General features: G+C 37.7%; 1 protein-coding gene and 1 long non-coding RNA gene across 22 annotated transcripts in view; one reads left to right on the top strand and one right to left on the bottom strand.

The window, feature by feature from the left end:
• The window catches only part of LOC138049341 (uncharacterized), a 53,366-nt gene extending 37,658 nt beyond the window's left edge, over positions 1-15,708 (bottom strand). Inside the window, exons 1-3 of the long non-coding RNA XR_011132369.1 lie at positions 15,583-15,708; positions 9,147-9,283; positions 8,928-9,052 (exon numbers count right to left, since the gene is read on the bottom strand). This is a non-coding gene — a long non-coding RNA (uncharacterized lncRNA). The remainder of the gene's footprint in view (positions 1-8,927; positions 9,053-9,146; positions 9,284-15,582) is intronic.
• LOC138049335 (kalirin-like) overlaps positions 1-19,320 on the top strand; it is a 170,252-nt gene that overhangs the window by 72,134 nt on the left and 78,798 nt on the right. For 18 of the 21 annotated variants that reach the window (XM_068895570.1, XM_068895571.1, XM_068895569.1 and 15 more), the window contains 4 exons: positions 2,047-2,415; positions 8,966-9,088; positions 15,574-15,765; positions 16,545-16,880. In XM_068895570.1, the coding sequence (XP_068751671.1) occupies positions 2,047-2,415; positions 8,966-9,088; positions 15,574-15,765; positions 16,545-16,880 (1,020 nt within the window). Of the gene's footprint in view, positions 1-2,046; positions 2,416-5,851; positions 5,990-8,965; positions 9,089-15,573; positions 15,766-15,863; positions 16,049-16,544; positions 16,881-19,320 lie in introns of those variants that run through there. The other 3 variants (XM_068895581.1, XM_068895582.1, XM_068895580.1) reach the window with 2 other exon arrangements.

Genomic DNA, 19,320 nt, shown 5'->3' on the forward strand with positions numbered 1-19,320 from the left:
TGTTCACTCCGTACAATGTGAGCGAAATTTTCCTACAATTGAATTTATAAGACCGGTTTTAGAGTAAAAATATAGAATGAAAGATTCGCATTTGTACGCTCACGTTGTCCTTAAAATCTCAAATTTGGTGATTTCATGTTGTTGTCATGCAGAGTATGGCAATAAAATGCGTGCTGCACGTGCAGCACGATTCTTTTTTCCTCTTTTAACCAATCATATTATTGTTTTATGGCGTCACTTCAAAATAGGGAGTTTAAGCGTGCGACGTTTTTGAGCCGCGGACGGCAACTGTTTTCCATTTTAACTTGTCTTTTCACTACCACCTTTATATTGCTGTGTATCTTTCATCCATTAGAGATGATTAGGTTAAAAATGTGGGAGACACTGCTGTACTGGCTTGCGAATTGTTCATTTCCGATTGCCGTCCGCGGCTCAAAAACGTCGCGTGCTTAAGCTCCCTAATATAACTTAGTGCTATCGTAAGTAAGTTTTTCGCGATTATTCCATCTTGTTCTCCTTGAACAATAGGGGTGAACTATCATGTAGCTGAATTTATAGGAACGCGAAGTGAAGATAAAAAGTGAACGATTTCCTGTTGCATGCCCACGTTTTCGTCAAAACCTGAAATTTGGTGATTTCACGTTGTTAGGGAGTTTAAGCAAAGACGACGGGCTGCGGCTACGGGGACGTCACGAAGCAAGAATATTATTGGTTAAAAAAGAAAAAAGACTCGTGCTGCACGTGCAACACGAATTTCCGTGCATTTCTCTGCCGTACTCCACAAAACAACAACGTGAAATCCCCATATTTTAGGTTTTGACCACAACGTGAGCATATAACAATGGCCGTATTTATACTAGATGACGTCTAAGACGTCTCAGACGTCTAAGACATCTGAGACGTCTTAGACGACTAGTATAAATACGGGAAATAAGGTGGACGCATTAAACGTCAGACGAATTAAACGTCTCGAGTTAATTGCGTCTAAACGACGCACTTAACAGACGTCTTAGTCGTCTCAGACGTCTGAGCCGTCTTGTATAAAGACGAGACGCACTAAACTGGGACGCTCTTAGCAATAAAGTGCACACAGTCCCTTTGGTGATTAAATCTTAGTATCTTTTGAAGAAAATTGAGAATTTGATTTCTAGCCGTCGAAGTTAAGTGCGTCCCGTATTTATATTAGTCGCACTTACGGCCAGATGTTTAATACGTCTGGACGTCTTAGACGTCCTCTAGTATAAATACGGCCAATGAAACAGTCATTTTCTGTTGTGACTTTAAAACCTCTCGTACCCATTCAGTTACAGGATAGTTCGCCTGTATTGTTCAAGGTGAACAAGACGGAATAATCGCGAAATACTTGCGATAACGCTAAGTTAAATTTTGACCTGACGTTTTCGTTTTCGTTTTGGTTGCCGTAGCCGTCGTCTTTGCTTAAAAGGGAGTTTAAGAAACCACGACGGCTACGGGGACGAAAGCGTCACTTCAAAATATACGTTTGAGCTATTCTAAGTATTTCGGGATTATTCAACCTTGTTTATATTATACAATATGCGCGATGTGTCCTACAACTGGATTGGTACGGACGGATTTGAAGTAAAGAGCGAGATTGAAAGATTCACTGTTGTTTGTCCACGTTTTCGTCAAAACCTCAAATTTGGTAATTTCACGTAGTAGTTTTGACGAGTGCGAGAGAGAAATATTAAAAAATGCGTGCCGCACGTGCAGCACGATCTTTTTGATTCTTTTAGCCAATAATATTACCGCTTTTTGGCGTTGTCGTGTCGTGTCGTTTCTTAAACTCCCTAAACTCTGTTTTGTGGACTGCGGCAGAAAATGCACTGAGATGAGTGCTGCACGTACAGCAGGATTATTTTTTCTTCCTTAAGCAATGTCATTCTGGCTTTGTCGTTGCTAGAGCACTGTCGTGGTTGCTGAAACTGCCTATTGACTGCCGTTTCGACAACCTGAGCGGAGTCATCTTGAGTCAAGTAAGCCCCGATTCACACATTAACAAAAGCTGTTCTTCTCTTATATTCATAGTTCGTTCACAATGTCAAACTATGGCAAGAAAGAATGCAAAACAATGGATATTTACAAATCAAGGAAGTGACAGCTGTGGAGGGCATGTTATCAGACTTGAATGATTTATGGCAAGAAATTGAAAGCGCTTTTGAGACCGTCAGTGGCGACAGCAAGGCTCTGTTGGCTGAAATTCAGAAGTCTCCGTTGCTGGTGGAAAAGCAGTTTACTAAAAATCCGGAATATTCCGAAGAGGCTGGTTCTCATGTGATGGATATCTATCTCGAGGTTCACGAGCATCACCGTCAATTGGGCTTGCTTTGGGAGAAGCGCAAAGTACAACTGAACGAATACCTTCATCTGTGCATGTTTGATCAAGACAGCTTTCAGGTGAGGCAAAATGTTAGCAATCTTGCCGTTGGTGTTAACTTTCTTAGCAGCCGAAAAGTCATTTCTTGATAAGATACTCGGGGGTAATTGGAAAGAACCCGAGTGCTCCTTCGTAGGAGTCGCCGGAACCTACGGCCTTCCGATCACTAGTTCGAGGTTCGACTCCTATACGAAGGATCACTCGGAATTTTCCGAACATGGCCGAGTTATTATCGTTTTTTACACAGCTGTCATGCTCATACGATCCGCTTGTTATAAAAAAAGCCGCTTTAAACATGTTTTTAAGATCTTAAGGAGATTGTGCAGTACATGCTGATGTATCGATATAAGAGAATGACCATTCTGTATACAGATTTCCAAGGGATACTCTCACCTTCATCGGATAATTTTTAATTCAGAATTTGATTTCTAAAACCCAAAACAATGCTCTTGATTTGTGAAGTTAAATTGATCAAATGAAGACAAATGGATCAGGGAATTAAGTCATCTTTATATCAATATTTCAAATGGAATTCTGCATTCTTTTGAATACTTGACATCTCTGCTTTATGAGTTTCAATTTATTGTCGAAATTAATTTCGGCTTTCTCTGCCTTTGTATTACTACGCTTGGTGATTGGTTTAGAATTTTCCCTCCACTCTCAGCCAATCAGAGGCCGAAAACAAAACCAACTTTTTTTCGAGCGTTGGTGTTTTCCTGCGCTTTTCACCGGCTGCATTAATTCGCTTTGCGCTCTGATCGGCTCAGGTGATTGCCTGCATCTGTTGTGATTGGCCAAACTATTCACTGTGAACTTGTTTTTATGGCATCAACTGGAAACTGCTCCAAAAAACTATACAATGTTTCCAATTTGTGTGGTCACAATTTAGGAACTTAAATGACTCATGTCTTAACTTTTCCCAGGCTAAAAAGTGCTAGTTATATTGCTGGCACAGGAAAAAAATGCGATAAAAATAGGAACACTTAGTGTCGACTTTGACCGGGAAAAGTAAAGGCACGAGCCACGTTAATTTCACTAATCGTCACCCAAAAATGTTAATTTCAAGAAAGGCACAAGGAAATATTTGCGATAAATTAGGAAATCTGAAAGAAATTATATCGCTTGATATTAAGCGGTGGCAAAGAAACCTTCATTTTCTTTAATATGATGGTAACAATTGATAAATCGTCCTTTAAAAAAAATGTGACACTTTCTGAAAATGAATTAGGATGATGAATTGTTTATGAACGACGCTAGCTTATTCGTCTTATGATAATGATGAAGAATTTTACTTGTGACCTCCAGATAGTTCGGCTGAAACTTGTTCGAACTTAGCTGATGTCCTGCCTGATATCTTCAAAAAGTTATTTTTCGTAATAACAGTACATTCTACACTAACAATATTAAACAGTACTGACATAAACAACGCCCACAAGTCCTGCACTATTAACATTTTAGGCAAGGACGAAAGACATATGTTTTGTTACTGCTTTGTAAATTACTTCTCTAGTTCTGAAACTATACATGGCTTAAGGAGATATGACTGTTGGACTGAGGGAACCAAGATCTACTTTTCGTAAAAGCAATGCACACGAGACAATTTGAAGCCTGCGGTTACAAAAAGGGGGATTAGAGAGTTAAAATATTTTGTATATTAGAAATCGTATTATTCGTTTTGCTGGGGCAAATAAAATATCTTGCGATTAAGAAAAAAAGACGAGTTTAGGTATTCTTGAAAGAATGAGGCTTTCACCCCAAAAGTTTAAAAGCTCGCCAAACGCAGAAAGTCTCCTCAGCCAGAAAGGAATTGAGAAAAAAGTTACAATAAATGAATTTTCGTGCTTCTTGACAAGCCGAGAAGCAAGCTGCCGTTTGCCTCCGGGCGAAATCTTTGATGTTTTAAACTTTGCTTTTTTTCATTTCCTGCTTTAAAGAGGTTATTACATTTGAACTTGAAGTGCCATCGATATATAATGTCCAATTTTCCGCAAGAGACTTGTCTTCGTAGCCAAAATATGACTCAGCTTTAATTTGACAAGAGAAATCGTCATCTATCGAATGATTTTTTGCCAATACATAAGTTTGGTAGAATAATTATTTAAAATTATAGAATTAAGAAATTCATATTTTTTCATACCTTTCTTACAAATGACTAAAGTTATTTTTTAATTTCCAGGTTATAGATTTTCTGATATATTTTGTTGTTTTTGTTTTGACGAGGAGCTTAGCGTAAGCTTGAAATTAGATCTCTGGAAATTTCGTGGAAGGCAAATTTTTAGTCTAATTTTTCCTTAAGATTTTTGGACACCTCCATTTTCGGCTTCATAATCCAAAAGAGACCGAATTGTTTTAGCTGATAAGAATATACCTTAATTAGATGCGAGGAGCAGAGATGTCCGTCCAAGGGTTAAAGTTTAATTCGGTCGCACAGGTTGGATACTTTTTGTGTTAAAATAACTGCGCCGTAGTATTTGAATGTTAATGATAATATACAGAGGTGCAGACAATCCTCTTTTAAAAGTTGAGAGATTCATCTTGGGTAGAATCTGTGTAATCACGTTTTTAATTGTTCTCGTATTTGTTTCTTGACTACACGTTGGGAAGCAGCAAAACTTTTAGCGACCATGCTTCCAGTTTAAACTAAAGAAGACGTTTATTTTGGGAGTGTTAGGGGTGTGTTCGATAGCGTTTACTCACTCCACCCTTGACAGAACTAATTCCAATACAACAATGATCTAAAGAGAATCCGAGGGCATCCGAGAGTATCCGAGAGAACCCGAACAAGTAATCGGAAGTTCTTGTGTTCGGCTAGTTGCGAGAGAATTTGTTGTGGTATGTTTATTGATAAATTTATCGAGACTGAAAACATTGTTTCTTTTCTTTTTGTGCACAATTTTTTATCCACCTGTTGACTGTGGCTTCTCAATGAAGCATGGCTGACCTTTATGAGGCGTTGAACTGAGTTTGTGTTTTGAAATGTTTGCGAAATGTTGTTTGATATTTTCATATTTTTCTCAAACGGCCAATAATCTTCATTATTCTCTTTTCAAGTCAACAATCTTGAATTCGTTCAATCTCGAGCAGTACCTGGACATTTCTTCATTTTCCTCGCACAGTTGTTTGTATGCTGCACTCTGGGTTTCTCTGAATAATTCAACAGCTTCTTTTCAGCGGGGCCTTGCATTTGTTTTGGTTTTAAAGTGGAATTGTAAAAACGTTTTTCCATGCTGCAATCGTTGTCAATTTTCATACACGAAAGTTACGAGTTTCTTAAGACGTCTGCTGACAGTAACCTCAGAATTTTGCGTTTTGCTTCGCAGTCTTAGCATTAAAATGAAATTTAACTTGCAGCCAAATTTATTTAATTGTCCATGCGTTACACTGACCAAGCTAAAGCTAACCAATCAGCATGAATCTTTTATTTCATTTTACCGGTTAGCATTAACTTTGACAAGAATGACTCTCAATGTATTTCACCTGTGTTTTGCGGATTTTCTCCTTTCGATGTCTTAAATGTGTGAGGTTTTCCTGGAACTGGTGCTTCAACGAGATCGACCAAATGAATTTCTCTATCGATACTGGATAGGACGAATGGTAAATAATTTTTAGTCGAATTTTAAGTTTCAGAAATAACCTTCTAATTCAAAGCTTCATCTCACTGAGGGAGATAATTTTATGTCATAATGTAATTCTCCGTTTGGTTACAACTGAAAATCTCATGTGTTGAAAAAAATTGCTGCGACTTATTTAACAATTAATTGTACTCCCCGTGCCTCGAAGTTTTGTCTGAGGAAGTGGGAAAAGCACACGAAAATGAAACAAATATGGTTGAAGGCTTCAGAGTTCCCAATGCCTATTTATTAGCTTTTTGTTTTGAATTTGGCGAGTGAAGCGGATGCCGGATTAATATTAACAATTCTCTGTTTTCTGTACACAGCAACTTCAATGTTCACCCTGTGTGTGTTGACATTAAGTTGTAGATTGAGAAACATAGACTTGTATAGGATCGTACGACCATCAATTTTGAAAAATTATTTAAACAAGATTTCATCTTTCACATGACACGGGGGTTGAATTCTTGTCAAAGAAAGTCTTATCACAGAATATATTGTCTCTCTATCGAATCATCGCGGATTAAAATCTCAGTTCGTGTTTTTGAGGGTTATTGATTTTTACAACAAACCAAACACGGATCTTGCTTAAGATCAACACCCCCGATTCGACTAAATCCATATTTTAGCTCCCTGCGATATTAAGCTGTTTTGTTTTGTTACTGGCAATATTTTACAGCTCATGAGTGGTTTTCACTCTCGAGTCTTTTAATAAACGTTAAATTCATTCCACAGTTGTTCTAAAGATCCGAAAAGATCTTCCTCGATCCTTTTCAGTTCCCAGCCGTTTGATTTTTAAGCGGAAGCCAAGTACACACCACGCTTAAAATACTTTAACATTAAAACTGGGAATAAAAAGTTTATCTATCAAGGGATCAAAACTCTGATGTTATAGGGTTCTCTGAGAATTTTAGGCTTCAAAAGAAATGTATATTTTTGTCTTCTTTCATCACCTGTTGAATGGAATACAACCACGACTCCATCTTGTCTCCACCTTTTTCTATCTTCTTTCGTTATGCAAATATATGCAAATGTATCACTGCTTGGTCGCAAATGGAAATTTGTGTAATTCATTTTGTGGGCAGACTGACGTGTGACAGCAAGTCTTAATTTCGGAAGAAAGCGAACGATTTGATTCCGCTGTTAGTCTAGTTTTAAGGTGGATGACTTTTTGGAGATATCTTTGCGTAAATTAAGTTCTCTCTGTATAGTTGTTGAGAGATTTGTTTTGTGAAATTCAACAAGTGCGGTTTTAGGCGAGTTCGAAGGTTCGTGATTTGAGCGACATCTTAGCTATTGGGGAAGAAATAGTAAATATTCATTTGATTTTATAATTATTGTATTTACTAGCAGGTGTTCCAGCGAAATTACGTTAAATTTTAATACGCCTCTTTCCAGTACCCTTGTCAGCAGAACAAGAAGATTTAAGCTGACGACGTGCAAAACTGAAAAATGCAGCGTTTTTAGCGTTTGTGCTGAGGAAAATAAGTCGAGTGATTGTAATGGCTTGGTTGCTAAAAAATGCATATGCCCACATGATTGAAATATTTATTGAGAAGTTTTTAGTTTGTTGGTGAAAGTATTAGCAATTTCTATGATGCATGTAATTGTATTGAGCAAACCTCGGAAAGCAACCTAGATGTCTGTTAGAAAGGTAGGCGTTTTTACACTTGAGCAAATGTGGTTTTTCTTTGTCCCTATAAATTTCTCTAAAAGGGATGTTTTATAAACATCTTTTGAAGACCTTATTCGCGTGAATGTAGTTGCAGCGCAAATCATGTGTAAGACTCGAGAATATTCTTTTTCAAAAGTTTGATCTTTTTGTACCAGCAAGGTCCTGTTTTCCAAGTAAATAACAAGGAGTAAGTTTTTGTTCAGAATCGACACATAGTAAGTAAAGTCTATTGCGGTCATTATTAATCTACATTGCATTTGCTAACAGAATAGAATACCTAATTTTGTTGCAAGCAGATTGGGATTATGTACCAAAAACATTTTTTGGAAAGTTTAAATTGCATAAAAGGGCTATTCCACCGTATTTTGGTTTTCAAACAATGCTAAAAATCTGCTTTAAAGTTTATAGATGTCGAAAAATAATGACAGATCTTTTAATCTTGAGGCTGTATTACAATACTTCACTTAAGCTATCAACTTTGATCTTTTGTCACATATGACAAAGAATCGAAATTGACTTCTTAAGATATTGAACCATTGTCTTTCTTCCACTTCACACACTTAAACTTCAAGTTACGCCAGCTAAAACTCTACCTGAGATTGGAAGCTTCTTGTGCATTTCTGCAACAAATTACAATTCACTCCAACTATTTGCCGCTTATTTGAAGAATTATTTAATAGATAAGATGTGTGTTAAGGAATGGCTTCCGTTCTTTTTTCTGTTTTTATTTTGAGAAACAGCAAAAGATATTAAAATTTCCCGTATGACAGTTTCAGCATGATCTGTGTATGTTCCTCGTGACGTCACCCATTGTTATTAATATGCCAACCAGAAGCTGATTGGCTGTTGAAACAATGATTTCTTTTTTCCGTGGTTGACAAATTTGAATATCAAAAGAAACGTGACGTCAATGTTTGTAAACAAGAAATATCGCTATACTTTTTTAGCTTTCGACCTTCTACATATAAAGACGCTTGGTTACTAGGAAACGCAATCAATTTCCTTTTGTCTCAAGACAAAAACCGTTCACGGTACTTTATCGAAAAGAAATTCGCGCTCTGTGTGATTTGTCCCCTTGCCAGGAACTTCCTTGTCGATTAGTTCTAATTGATGCTAATTTTCCTTTTAAAGGAAGGAGTTATTTGGAGGCAGGGTAATGCAGCCGTCAAGCCATTTAATTTGCATGTGTTTAGTCCACCAAATTATCCTCAATCACGCTTTAAAACTAGCTGTATTGTTGCCTTACCTATAAAGTGTGCTCATTTTTTATTGCTGTAATTAAAGGTGATCAAGTGGATTGAAGAACATGGAGAAACATTCCTGTTGAAGCACACTGGTGTTGGCAAGTCCTTAGTGAAGGCGGAGGCTTTGCTGAAAAGACATGAAGAATTTGAAAGTATTGCACAGGTGAGGGACAAAAGAACTGTAATACTGGTTTTTTTAAGAAATGGCAAAACTGGAGTACCTGGGGAAAAACCTTTCGGAGCAGAGAGGCGTCGAATCCGATAATCGATCCCGGGTCACATTGGTGGAAGGCGAGTGCTCTCACCACTGCGCAAGCCCTGTTGTGTATTATGGGGAATTCGAAAATAGAGAATTGAACTGCAAAAAAAAAAAAAACCCAAACAAACAAAACAAAAATAAACTAGACGCATATCTGCGTGAACTCGGGCTTTCTTCATGACGTCCTTGTTCGTTAAAGGAAAAACAAAGAAAAAAAGAAATACAGTAGATATGTCGGCAGGATTATTATTTATTATTTATTATTTAGGTTAGATTGATGGGAATGTTTCTTGTTATGGTCACTCATAAATGATCGCCCGTAAAGTGATCGTTCCTATTAGCCAATCAGATTGGATAATTTTTTCATGTATATTATTATGTAAAAACTAGAAGTGTTCAAATCTCTAATGCAAATAAAATCTCACTGTTGCAATCTGACCATTTCTATCATCAAGATTTGAAAAAAAGGACATTTCGATGGGATGTAGTTTTGTTATTTTTAATAAAACGGGGAAGTACAAAATCTAATCCAAAAACTAACAAGTGTGCGAGAGTGCGAAAACCTGGATGGGAACTTTTCGAAAGTGAGCGCAGATAGTTATCGTTTGAGAAAATTTCGCTTTTTATGTTATAAAAAAAAAATCGCACTATCTTCCTGTATAATTCGGAATCAGTGGTTTTAAGGTGCTCCAATTGGCCACTTTCAAAAATGCCATAATACTCTTTGTTTTGGAGGGCAAACAAAGAGTATTATGGTATTTTTATGGCACTCGCTAAAAGCATAGTTAATAGAGGGGAATGGTTATGAAACCCGACAAATTTTTTTGTTGTAGGTTTTTGTTCTCTTTTTTGGCCTTGACCGTGCACAAAACACAATAGGGAGTTTAAGCAAATCACTACGGATGGTGCCACTACGGCTGCCGTGACTGAAAAGGTCTGGGGAGACTACGGCTCGGTGGTCTGCTAAATTTTAAGTTTAGCAAAGCGAAATACAAGGAAACATGGGCTAAAGGTGTTTAGAATCTCTTTTATTTAGTTTCTTACCTTCACATGGCTTCGCTGAAAGGACGATGGCCGTTGTTCGCCATGCGAGGACGAACAGATTATTTCTGAGCAAAAGCAAATGCTATACACCTTGTACAATAACAATTTGATAAATGAAATATACAATTTCAGAGACAAATATCTTAAAGAATATCGAGTGAAAAAGACACATGTATCTATACTCAAAGAAGCAAAATAACATCGTATAGTATGCAGATATAAAATATCTTCACTAAATCCTCAAAGCAAACTTAACCGAAGAAAAACAACCGCGTGCTGAACTCACTTCGCCATTCCAACACCTTTGCCAAAACTTATCGTAAGTCATAATACGGATTTACAAGCTTGACTTAAATTGACTTTAAAGGATATAGTATCCAACAGAATTCTTAAAATGCCGAGATGTCCGTTGAAAAGGGCCAGAGAAGAGAAATAAACCCGACGTAGTAGCCACTACGGCAAAACATCGCGACTCACGTAGTCAGATTTCACACTACGGCTGGATGCAACCGACCTACATGCGCAGTGTCTCATTTTGGGGGAAATTTACTTCCGGCAGCCGTATTAGCGCCAGCCGTAGCGATTTGCTTAAAGTCCCTAATAGTTGTTTAGTCCGTACTGAGGGACTAACCAATAGAAACGTGTTGATTGCATAACTCATGCATAGTGTATGAGCGCAAAACAAAAGATTGTGCACAGTCGTGGACTTTCCAACCTAAATCTTGGCATCTTTGTTTGCTCCTTTGATGTTTGCCGAGCTTCCAAACCAGTCCCCTCTATTGACTATGTTAAAAAAATGGTCCAATTTTGAGAACTTCCAATTATCATTCGTACATATTAATTCTGTATTGTGTAGGCGATGAAGTCCGTTTTTCCAGTACTAAAGGAATAATTGTTCGATGGACGTTGTTTTGTCAAAGGCTAATACACCTTCTTCCTAAAATTACACGGGGGATCTGCTCCCAATGAAAAGCTCATAAGTATTATGAATAATAACAAAAAAAATGTAGTTTATTATCTTAATTTTGATACGTTTTTTTTATTTAGCCGCCCAGTTTTGAAGCCAAATATTTATCTGGGTATTATAATGTGTGTTTTTACTCAAAGCACACTTTTTTGTCTGATATCTAAATCGTTGCTTTTTTAAGAAACTTGGCTATAGCGGGAAAATATTTTGTTTTGTGGATTTTGTATACAGTAACAAGTGACGCGAATATCAAGATTATACATTTTTTATTTTTGATTTAAAGTAGCTATTGGCTTGGCCAGTTCTTAATCGAAAACTTCATTTTTCCGGATGGAGGGGAAGTTATTTTTAAAGTATTTTAACATTTTCTTTTCCCTTTTTAATATTGTATCTTTTTAATACCATGCGTAAATATTGTTTTTCCGGCCTTTTGACTTTCGGTATTACACAGTATTCTGTTCTAGATATCTCTTGTATTTTTATCAGAATTTTAGATATTTTGTCGAGTATTTTTTTTTTAGATCGAAAAAGGACAGAATTCACGTTCAACTTTTTAGGGTACAAAATACTCGTTATATTTTAATAGCTTCTATGAGCAAGCGAAAATATGTAATTATAAGATCCTCGTTCTTGCTTTTATCCGTAACATATTCTTAAAATGTCGCCAATTTCAGCTTGAATATTATTAGGAAGATATTTTTCAAATTAAAAAGTGTCTTTTTATTTTTCTCAGTTGAATTGAAAAGTTTTGAATTTCATTTTAATGCGTTTGACTGGTTGGAAAACATATCATTTTCCAATGTTTCGCCTTTTTGTCTTCTACTGTTGCGTGATACTTAGTTTCTGATTTTGTAAATTCTGAAAGACAGTTGTGAAAACTGGCTATTAAATTGACACGGTCGTGTTCATTGCTTAGTTATATTATTAGCAAGGTTTTGTTTCCTTTACCCCCAACCATTTTGACATTTGTTTCTTTTGTTTCAAAGTTGTTAATCTGGCGTATTCACAACATTGGCAAACTGTTTATGTGTTTCTTTGCCACGTGTTGATTCAATTCAGTTACGGAGTTCTCGCCTTCCAGAGCACAAACTGTTTCTGGTCTTGTGACATTTTTTGGCGTAATTGGCTTAATGACTTGAAGTTTTGGTTTTTCGGGTCCTATTTTGAAACGGCTCAGGCTGTCTTCCATAGCAGATGCGGTTCAAGGGTATGTGTGTTTTAATATAAACTCTGCAAGGTTCGGTTCAACTTTGTTCGGGTTAGATCAGTTCGGTGTGGCGTGGCGTGGCGTGGCGATGCGCATGCACCGGATCCAATCTTCGTTGTTTCCGAACTTCACCCGACAACACTTCGTAAATAGCCGTAAATGACCATACCTACGTTTTGCATACGATCCCACAGCTGTGAGGTTAAAATATCACTATTGCCACTATCAACATATTTAGATATTAAACTTAAAACGATCTTTAATTTGTGGTGGTATTTACATTGTAAAGCTTGAAACCTTTGTGGGGTCGCGTTTTGTAAATGACGATCGCCCTTGTAAACAGCTAACAGGTTGCTTGCTTTTAGCTGAGGTCATAACCGACGTGATGTTTGTTGGACTTGCGCCTAATTTTACACTTTCCTACAAGCTTTTCAAAGTTTTCTGAAATACCATCGTATGTAAATATTTTAGAGGTAAATACCGAGAACAGAGGTTTTAAGACATTCAATGTCTTGTTAAAATTTATTCAGCGCTCTAATTAACTTACCATCTATGCAAGAATCAAAGTTTCATTTGATTTTTAATTTTTGTCTTTATCTGTACAGCACACTTAGGTTTAAAACTTCATTTTTTCCTGTTCGTATTTTAGTTTTTTTGTCCTCTCTCGATTTTACACATCGTGCAACGTGTTTAGTCTGAAGGTCGCACTTTCTTCTTAGTTACTTTAAGGCAGTAATCTGGCATTAATAATAATAATAATCACTTTATTAAAATCTCAAGGTTATTTAGCCCAGCACGAGTGCTTTGCTAATTGGGGAGACTACAAATCAATTCAAATTGGTTTTCGAGGAGAGGGGGAAACCAGAATACCCGGGCAAAAACCTCTCGGAGCAGTGTTTCTCGCTAGTGCTGCTTCAGTTCCCTTCCTTTTTACTGTAAGTCGTGTTATCAAACAGTGGTACAATTGGATTTCAAAACAACAACGACACGAAGACGAGGAAAGCGGCCTTAAATAATTGGTTTATGTAACAAAAAACAATCGTGATACACGTGCAGCGTGCATTTTTGTACGTTTCTTTGTAGTTCCATCCAACGGTTTAAAATAATTAGATTAAACGGACCGTTTTACATGGAGAGTGATGAACAAAGATCCTAACTTGCACTAGGAAGATCTGCGATCTGGGTTGACATGTGTGGTTCATCAAAATTGGTCAAACAAAATTTCAAACATATTAATTCCTCTTGATTTTCCTGCATTGAGCCATGGCGAGAACCATCGAGAATTTGGGCAACATTGTATTATTCTAAATATATTTTAGTCCAGGGATTTTATCTTTCGTTGGGACGTCTTGTAAAAGAATTGAATTTTCTTCTGGCCACATAAATTTTCCTGCACCGCAGCAATCCGATTCAAGGATTTGGATAAATCGTTGATTGTTGTTGCAAATCAATTGGTAGCCGTTTCTGAAAGAAATGTATGCCCATAGCTCATCCTCTCTTAGTAGTACTGAGATCGTGCTTCCGCATTTTCAACGACCCCTATGAATTTGAAGACAACATGGGCTCAACAGTGAATCTTTCGTTCGCTGTCTTTTCTTTTCCACCATTACCAACAAATTACTTTTAATTAAATGACACAATTCAAAGCTTCGTGACAAAAAAATTGTGTGCCAAGCATGCATAATATAAGTTACAAACAACAGAAATAAACTTTCAAAAACTGTTAGCCTGAATAGTTGTCATAAACTCCAGTTGCAATCCATTTTAATCTTCTTCAGTTTTACCCATCGCTTACTCCTTTTGTATTTTCTAATTTATTCAAACATTGCTTCAGTGTTTTAAGTAGTTATTTTTGGTTGCCAGATGGCAATCGCTGGATTTAACCGAATGTCGTGACACAACCCATTTAATCACTCCTGTGTTCATTCTTCTTTTGCGTGTTAGATTCATGGCTTAACCTTGTGCAAGTGTAATCGGGGTTATTGGATTTTTAAGTTTTAAACCATTTCTTGAAAAGACCATTGGATATTATCTGGGAAAGCTGATCTTGTTTTCAACATTTAACGTGCTCACTCGTAGAGAAAGTCGATAGCGGTACTTATTTAAACCCTTTGCAACCACAAAGTATTCTAGAAACGTCTACCAATATTGATTTGCAACGACGATCAACGATTTACCCAAATCCTTGAATCGGATTGTTGCGGTGTAGGAAAATTTATGTGGCCTGAGGAAAATTCAATTCTTTTACAAGACGTCCCAACGAAAATATAATCCTTGGACTAAAACTTATATTTAGAATAACACAATGTTGCATAAATTCCCGATGGGTCTCGCCATGGCTTAATGCGGAAAATCAAGAGGAATTAATATGTTTAAAATTCCTCGCCAAAATACTGTAAGAGTGCCAACATACATATGTTTCGATTTTTCATTTCAAAATCTGCAGTTTGGATAATTTGCCTCAAGAGTCACGTTTCTTAAGAATTTAGGCTTTGACGGTTGGGTCCAGTATATTTGTTGAGTGATAGTGATTTTGTGAAATTCGTAATGTTCTGTCACAGCAGGAAATAGGTATTATGACGTATTAGCTAAAACTTCATACTGTTGAAGTCACGCTATGCAAACAAGGGCATACTCGAAGCTGTTTGTTTACATCTTGTTGTCAGAGATTATCATTCGACCTGTTGCTACCTATTTTTGCCTTCGAAACACATATTTATATGAAAAAGTCTTTGATCACGAAGCAAGCCCCTACCACAAGCAAATGGGTTGCCTCTTATCGCTAACTTGTTGTTAATTAATTGACAATTATTTCATTAATGTATTGCCCATGTGCGATTTCTCACGAACAGTAAATCCGGCATTTTATAACCTTTCAAGGTTGACATTGAAAATAAAGCCCATATTTTGTTGCGTCAAAATATTGGTTACACATTTTGTTGTTTCCGGAGATTCCTCTTGAAATAAAGTTTGTTTGGCCTGAAATAAAATCTTTGGCAAAATTGCTGGACTATTAAGGGAGTGGAAAAACGACATTTCCGTGAGCTGTGGATTTGTGGAGCGACATTGATCCGATTTAAACCTTGTATGCGTCTGACACGTCTTCCTATTTTAGCAATACAAACTTGTGAAGACATTATCCAACGCAAATCTGACGGTCTTGCCTTTCAGAATACTTACACGAACGCTGCAAAGCTTCTGGAAGCCGCCCGCCACCTTGCCAGTGCTGGAGAGTGTAAGCCAGACGACATCCAAAAACGTGTCGACTTCTTCGAAAAGCGAGTCCAGGAATTTATTGACCGTGTAAACAGGCGCAAAGCGCTGCTGAAACTCGCTGTCAACTTCTATTCGCGGACACAAAAGGTTTGTGAGCTTGTTTATGCACATTGGTTGCCGAAGTTAATCATCAATCACTCCAACTGGAGGTCAGTTCTCTCGTCAGCAGTGGTATGCATGCGTCGAGTGCGCGCGCTCGAATTTCATTTCGGAATCGTTGCTCTCTTGTCATGGCTTGATTCTTTCATCGGAACGTTTTACACGCTCTGTGTGTCCGTCTGCGTGGATGTTCTGATTTGGTCACTTCGCAAACATGTTCCCGGCTGTCGTGTTACGCCCTCTTAAATTCTGCCGATCGTGCTTACAGCAGGCAAGTTTGAAATTTTCGTTGTGTTTTTATAATAACATATGCTAGGGGCTGGATGATCTTATCGAAGTTGCAGTCTCAACAGAGCCAGTTTCTAATTCCCGAAGATCTCATGCAATAACTTCCCCAAGGAGTATCTGGCTCGCTTTTGGATCATCATTTTGTACGTGACTTGGCTAAAGAGCTGGAAGATATCTCCGAAATCGTTGTGTTTTTTTTAATTTGTTTACCTACAATTTTACCGTGTGCCATGTTGGTCTGTCAGTCATGGGACTACAGAGCTCTCGAATTTAATTGACACGGCTCCGAGATCAGATTTTTTTTTGTCGCGCATTGAGACGCATTGTCTTGCGCGAGGGAGAGTGGAGGCCTGGCTTCTAGCGCGCGATCTCACGGTTCACCTCCTGGAAGCGTGGAAAACATGAACGCAATGGAGCTTGATACAAAAGATGATTCGACAGTAGTTTTCGTAATAACTTTGTCATCTTTATTTTTCCAGCTCTCAGAGCTCGTGGAACAATTAAAAGCGCAACTTGAACTCGAAGAGGTCTCGGACAACCCGGACAACATTGCCACTGTTCTCACAAACTTAAAGCACCAGGGAGAAGCCACGCTTGACTCAATACATACGGCAATTGATGAAGGCGAGACTATTATTGAAGAACTCAAGCTTGCGAGCTCGGAAGGCGTTGATTCAAGTTCGCTTCAACATGTTGAGAAGGTCATCAAAGAACTCGATCGCGTCCGGCGAGCCATCGAACATTCTTGGACGAGGAGAAGGCAACAGCTCGAGCTCTGGCTGCAACTGAGGGAATTCGAGAGATCAGCAAAGTTGGTATGTACAAAAGGAGATTAATTGCTTGTGTTAATCCGAAAAGAGAAATCGGATACACTCAGCAATCGCGCGCACATATGGGCGCAGAAATTCCTTGGGAAATTACCTGCCTGCTTGCGAACAACAAAACACGCTTTTTTGCTTGTTAGAAAGAGCTTCTTTTACCTATAGCACACATTCTGTGTTATGCCCTTGCGATGTAGCATCGTGGTTTGTTGTTCGAAAATCACTGATCGCATACCGAAACCGGATTTGCGTGTATTCCTAATATGTCCTTCAGTCGAAACCACATAACGACTCGACATCCTTCAAAAGGTTTTTGCCAAACGAAAGCGATAATTTCTTAGTGGAATGTTGTCTGTTTTGGAATGAAAGATGCGCAGAGGTTCGCTTATTCGGATGTCACTGTTGTGTTCCTTTGTTTCAATGCCAGTGTTTTCTTTTCGAAATTATTTTTCTCGCACCATAACTTCGTTTTGCGCCAATTTTTGCCACTCAAATTGCCGGTTTAGAGTAACCTGTCACTGCGGCCGTTATTTGGCAAACATTCTGCTTCTCGACTTAAAGAATTTCAGACTTTTTCATCAAAATTGGGGCCACAGAAATTTCCTACCCAAACATGTCAAAACATCGTATGCATTATGCATTACGTTATCTCTCTCTCTCAAAGCTGCTAAGTAAATAAACAATTGTAATTTAGTCGGCACGTTATGTTATGCGAGTAATATGCATGTGATATAGATTGTGAGATTGAAACTACTCATTTCACGAAAATTCGATTGATGATTCAAGGTGTATTGATCGATTCCTTTTTTGCTGAAGTTATTTTTGACTGTGTCCGGATCTTCGCAAGGAAAGCCACGACTTGTGGTTAAATTTCAAGCAGAGCGCTACCTTTTAAACATTGTCAGTACTTCCTTCTTAAGTTGTGGCCAGAATTGATCAGGTTTTGTGTTTGAGTTATATTAAAAGCACCGGTCTTGGAAGCGACATGTCGCAGGCGTGTTTGACAACTTGGAGCAAACACAAAATATTGAAATCCTCATTGAAAATCCTTGTAACGCTTGAAAGCGGTTTGTTTCATCTTGCATTCTCTTTGTTCTTTGAAGTTCTTCTTTGTTCAAAACCATTTCTGTTATAAGAGGCGATCTCGAACAATTTTTGACGCAGTGACCTCGCTGGATTATGTTCTTGTAACTAATGAAATCTTAACCGGGATCACTTATTGAAAAGTTAGGGCCAAGTGCCATTCTTCGCAGCTGTTTAACCTTCTGTGTTTTGAAGAAAACATTGTTTTTTTTTTCTTCGTTCGTGGTTTGGTTAAGTACATGGGTCAGTAGTTCAAGCCCGAGTCACTAATGGTAAAAATGCTAATAAGAAAGGAGAAATCAATGTTGAAAGTGATAATTGCACTTGAATCGAATATGTGGAATGCAATGTTTGCTTGACTCGAATCGAAATTTCGAATTACCTTGCGTCTGTTAAGAGGCTTCATAGAGATTAAAAGTTGCGGTTTTGTTGTGTTATTTTTCCTCGTTCCTGCTTGAGCCATATCTAACTTGCTCATTGTAAGAATGAGGATATCGGAGATCTCGTCGACTTCTCTGTCGTGCATACCATCATCTCCGATGCTGCATTTTTTGGTATCCAAATTCCACAGTCATGAGCGACAGAGCAATCTGATTTTGTGAATCTTTTTCAGTAATAATAAATCAAGACTGAGGAGGCCTCCATCGCAAGTAGTGATTCTCCTGGGGGTCCTTTAAAGGGTAAAACAAATTAATTCAAACCAGCATTAACCAAGGATTAGTGAGGTGCCGTTCGATTACTGTTTTGTCATCATCGAGGCATTTGAAAGCAGTTTTTTTTGTTTTGGGGAGAATCGTTTTGGACCCTTTTCTAGTATTTGTTCAGTAATGAAGGTATGGCACCATAAGTATTTTTGACTGTTTTCTTTTAGCTAATAATTTAAAAAAACGATTATGGAATACATGTGTTAATGCAATTTGTGTGATATCAGTCTTTCCTGCTGGATAACTAAGCAACGTGACTGAACAAGGAAATTGCCAAACGTAGTAATTTAATCTGCGATAAGAAATGTAAGAAACTGGCCAAAAACCGATCACTGATAAGCTTATTGAAATTCCCTTTGAAAATTCTGCGATTTTGGACATTAAGACCAGCTCAAGCTGTGTAAACGGGGCTCGAACTGCCATCCGATCTTTTCCTTCTACTCAGCCATCAAGTCATCTCGGATCTGGTTAGTTTTGAGGAAGTATCATATATTTAGTATCGTGGAAAAGGAGAGTTCACATGCTCTAATTTGAATACTCACCGGAACTCATTTATTTTCACAAAGAAAACAAAGAAAAAAGGAACAACAATAACAATAATTTAGCCTTCGTTTGTCTAGAATAAAAGCCGTCTACATAGATCTATA

Source organism: Montipora capricornis, chromosome 5 (genome assembly GCF_036669925.1).
Source record: "Montipora capricornis isolate CH-2021 chromosome 5, ASM3666992v2, whole genome shotgun sequence".
NCBI lineage: Eukaryota > Metazoa > Cnidaria > Anthozoa > Scleractinia > Acroporidae > Montipora > Montipora capricornis.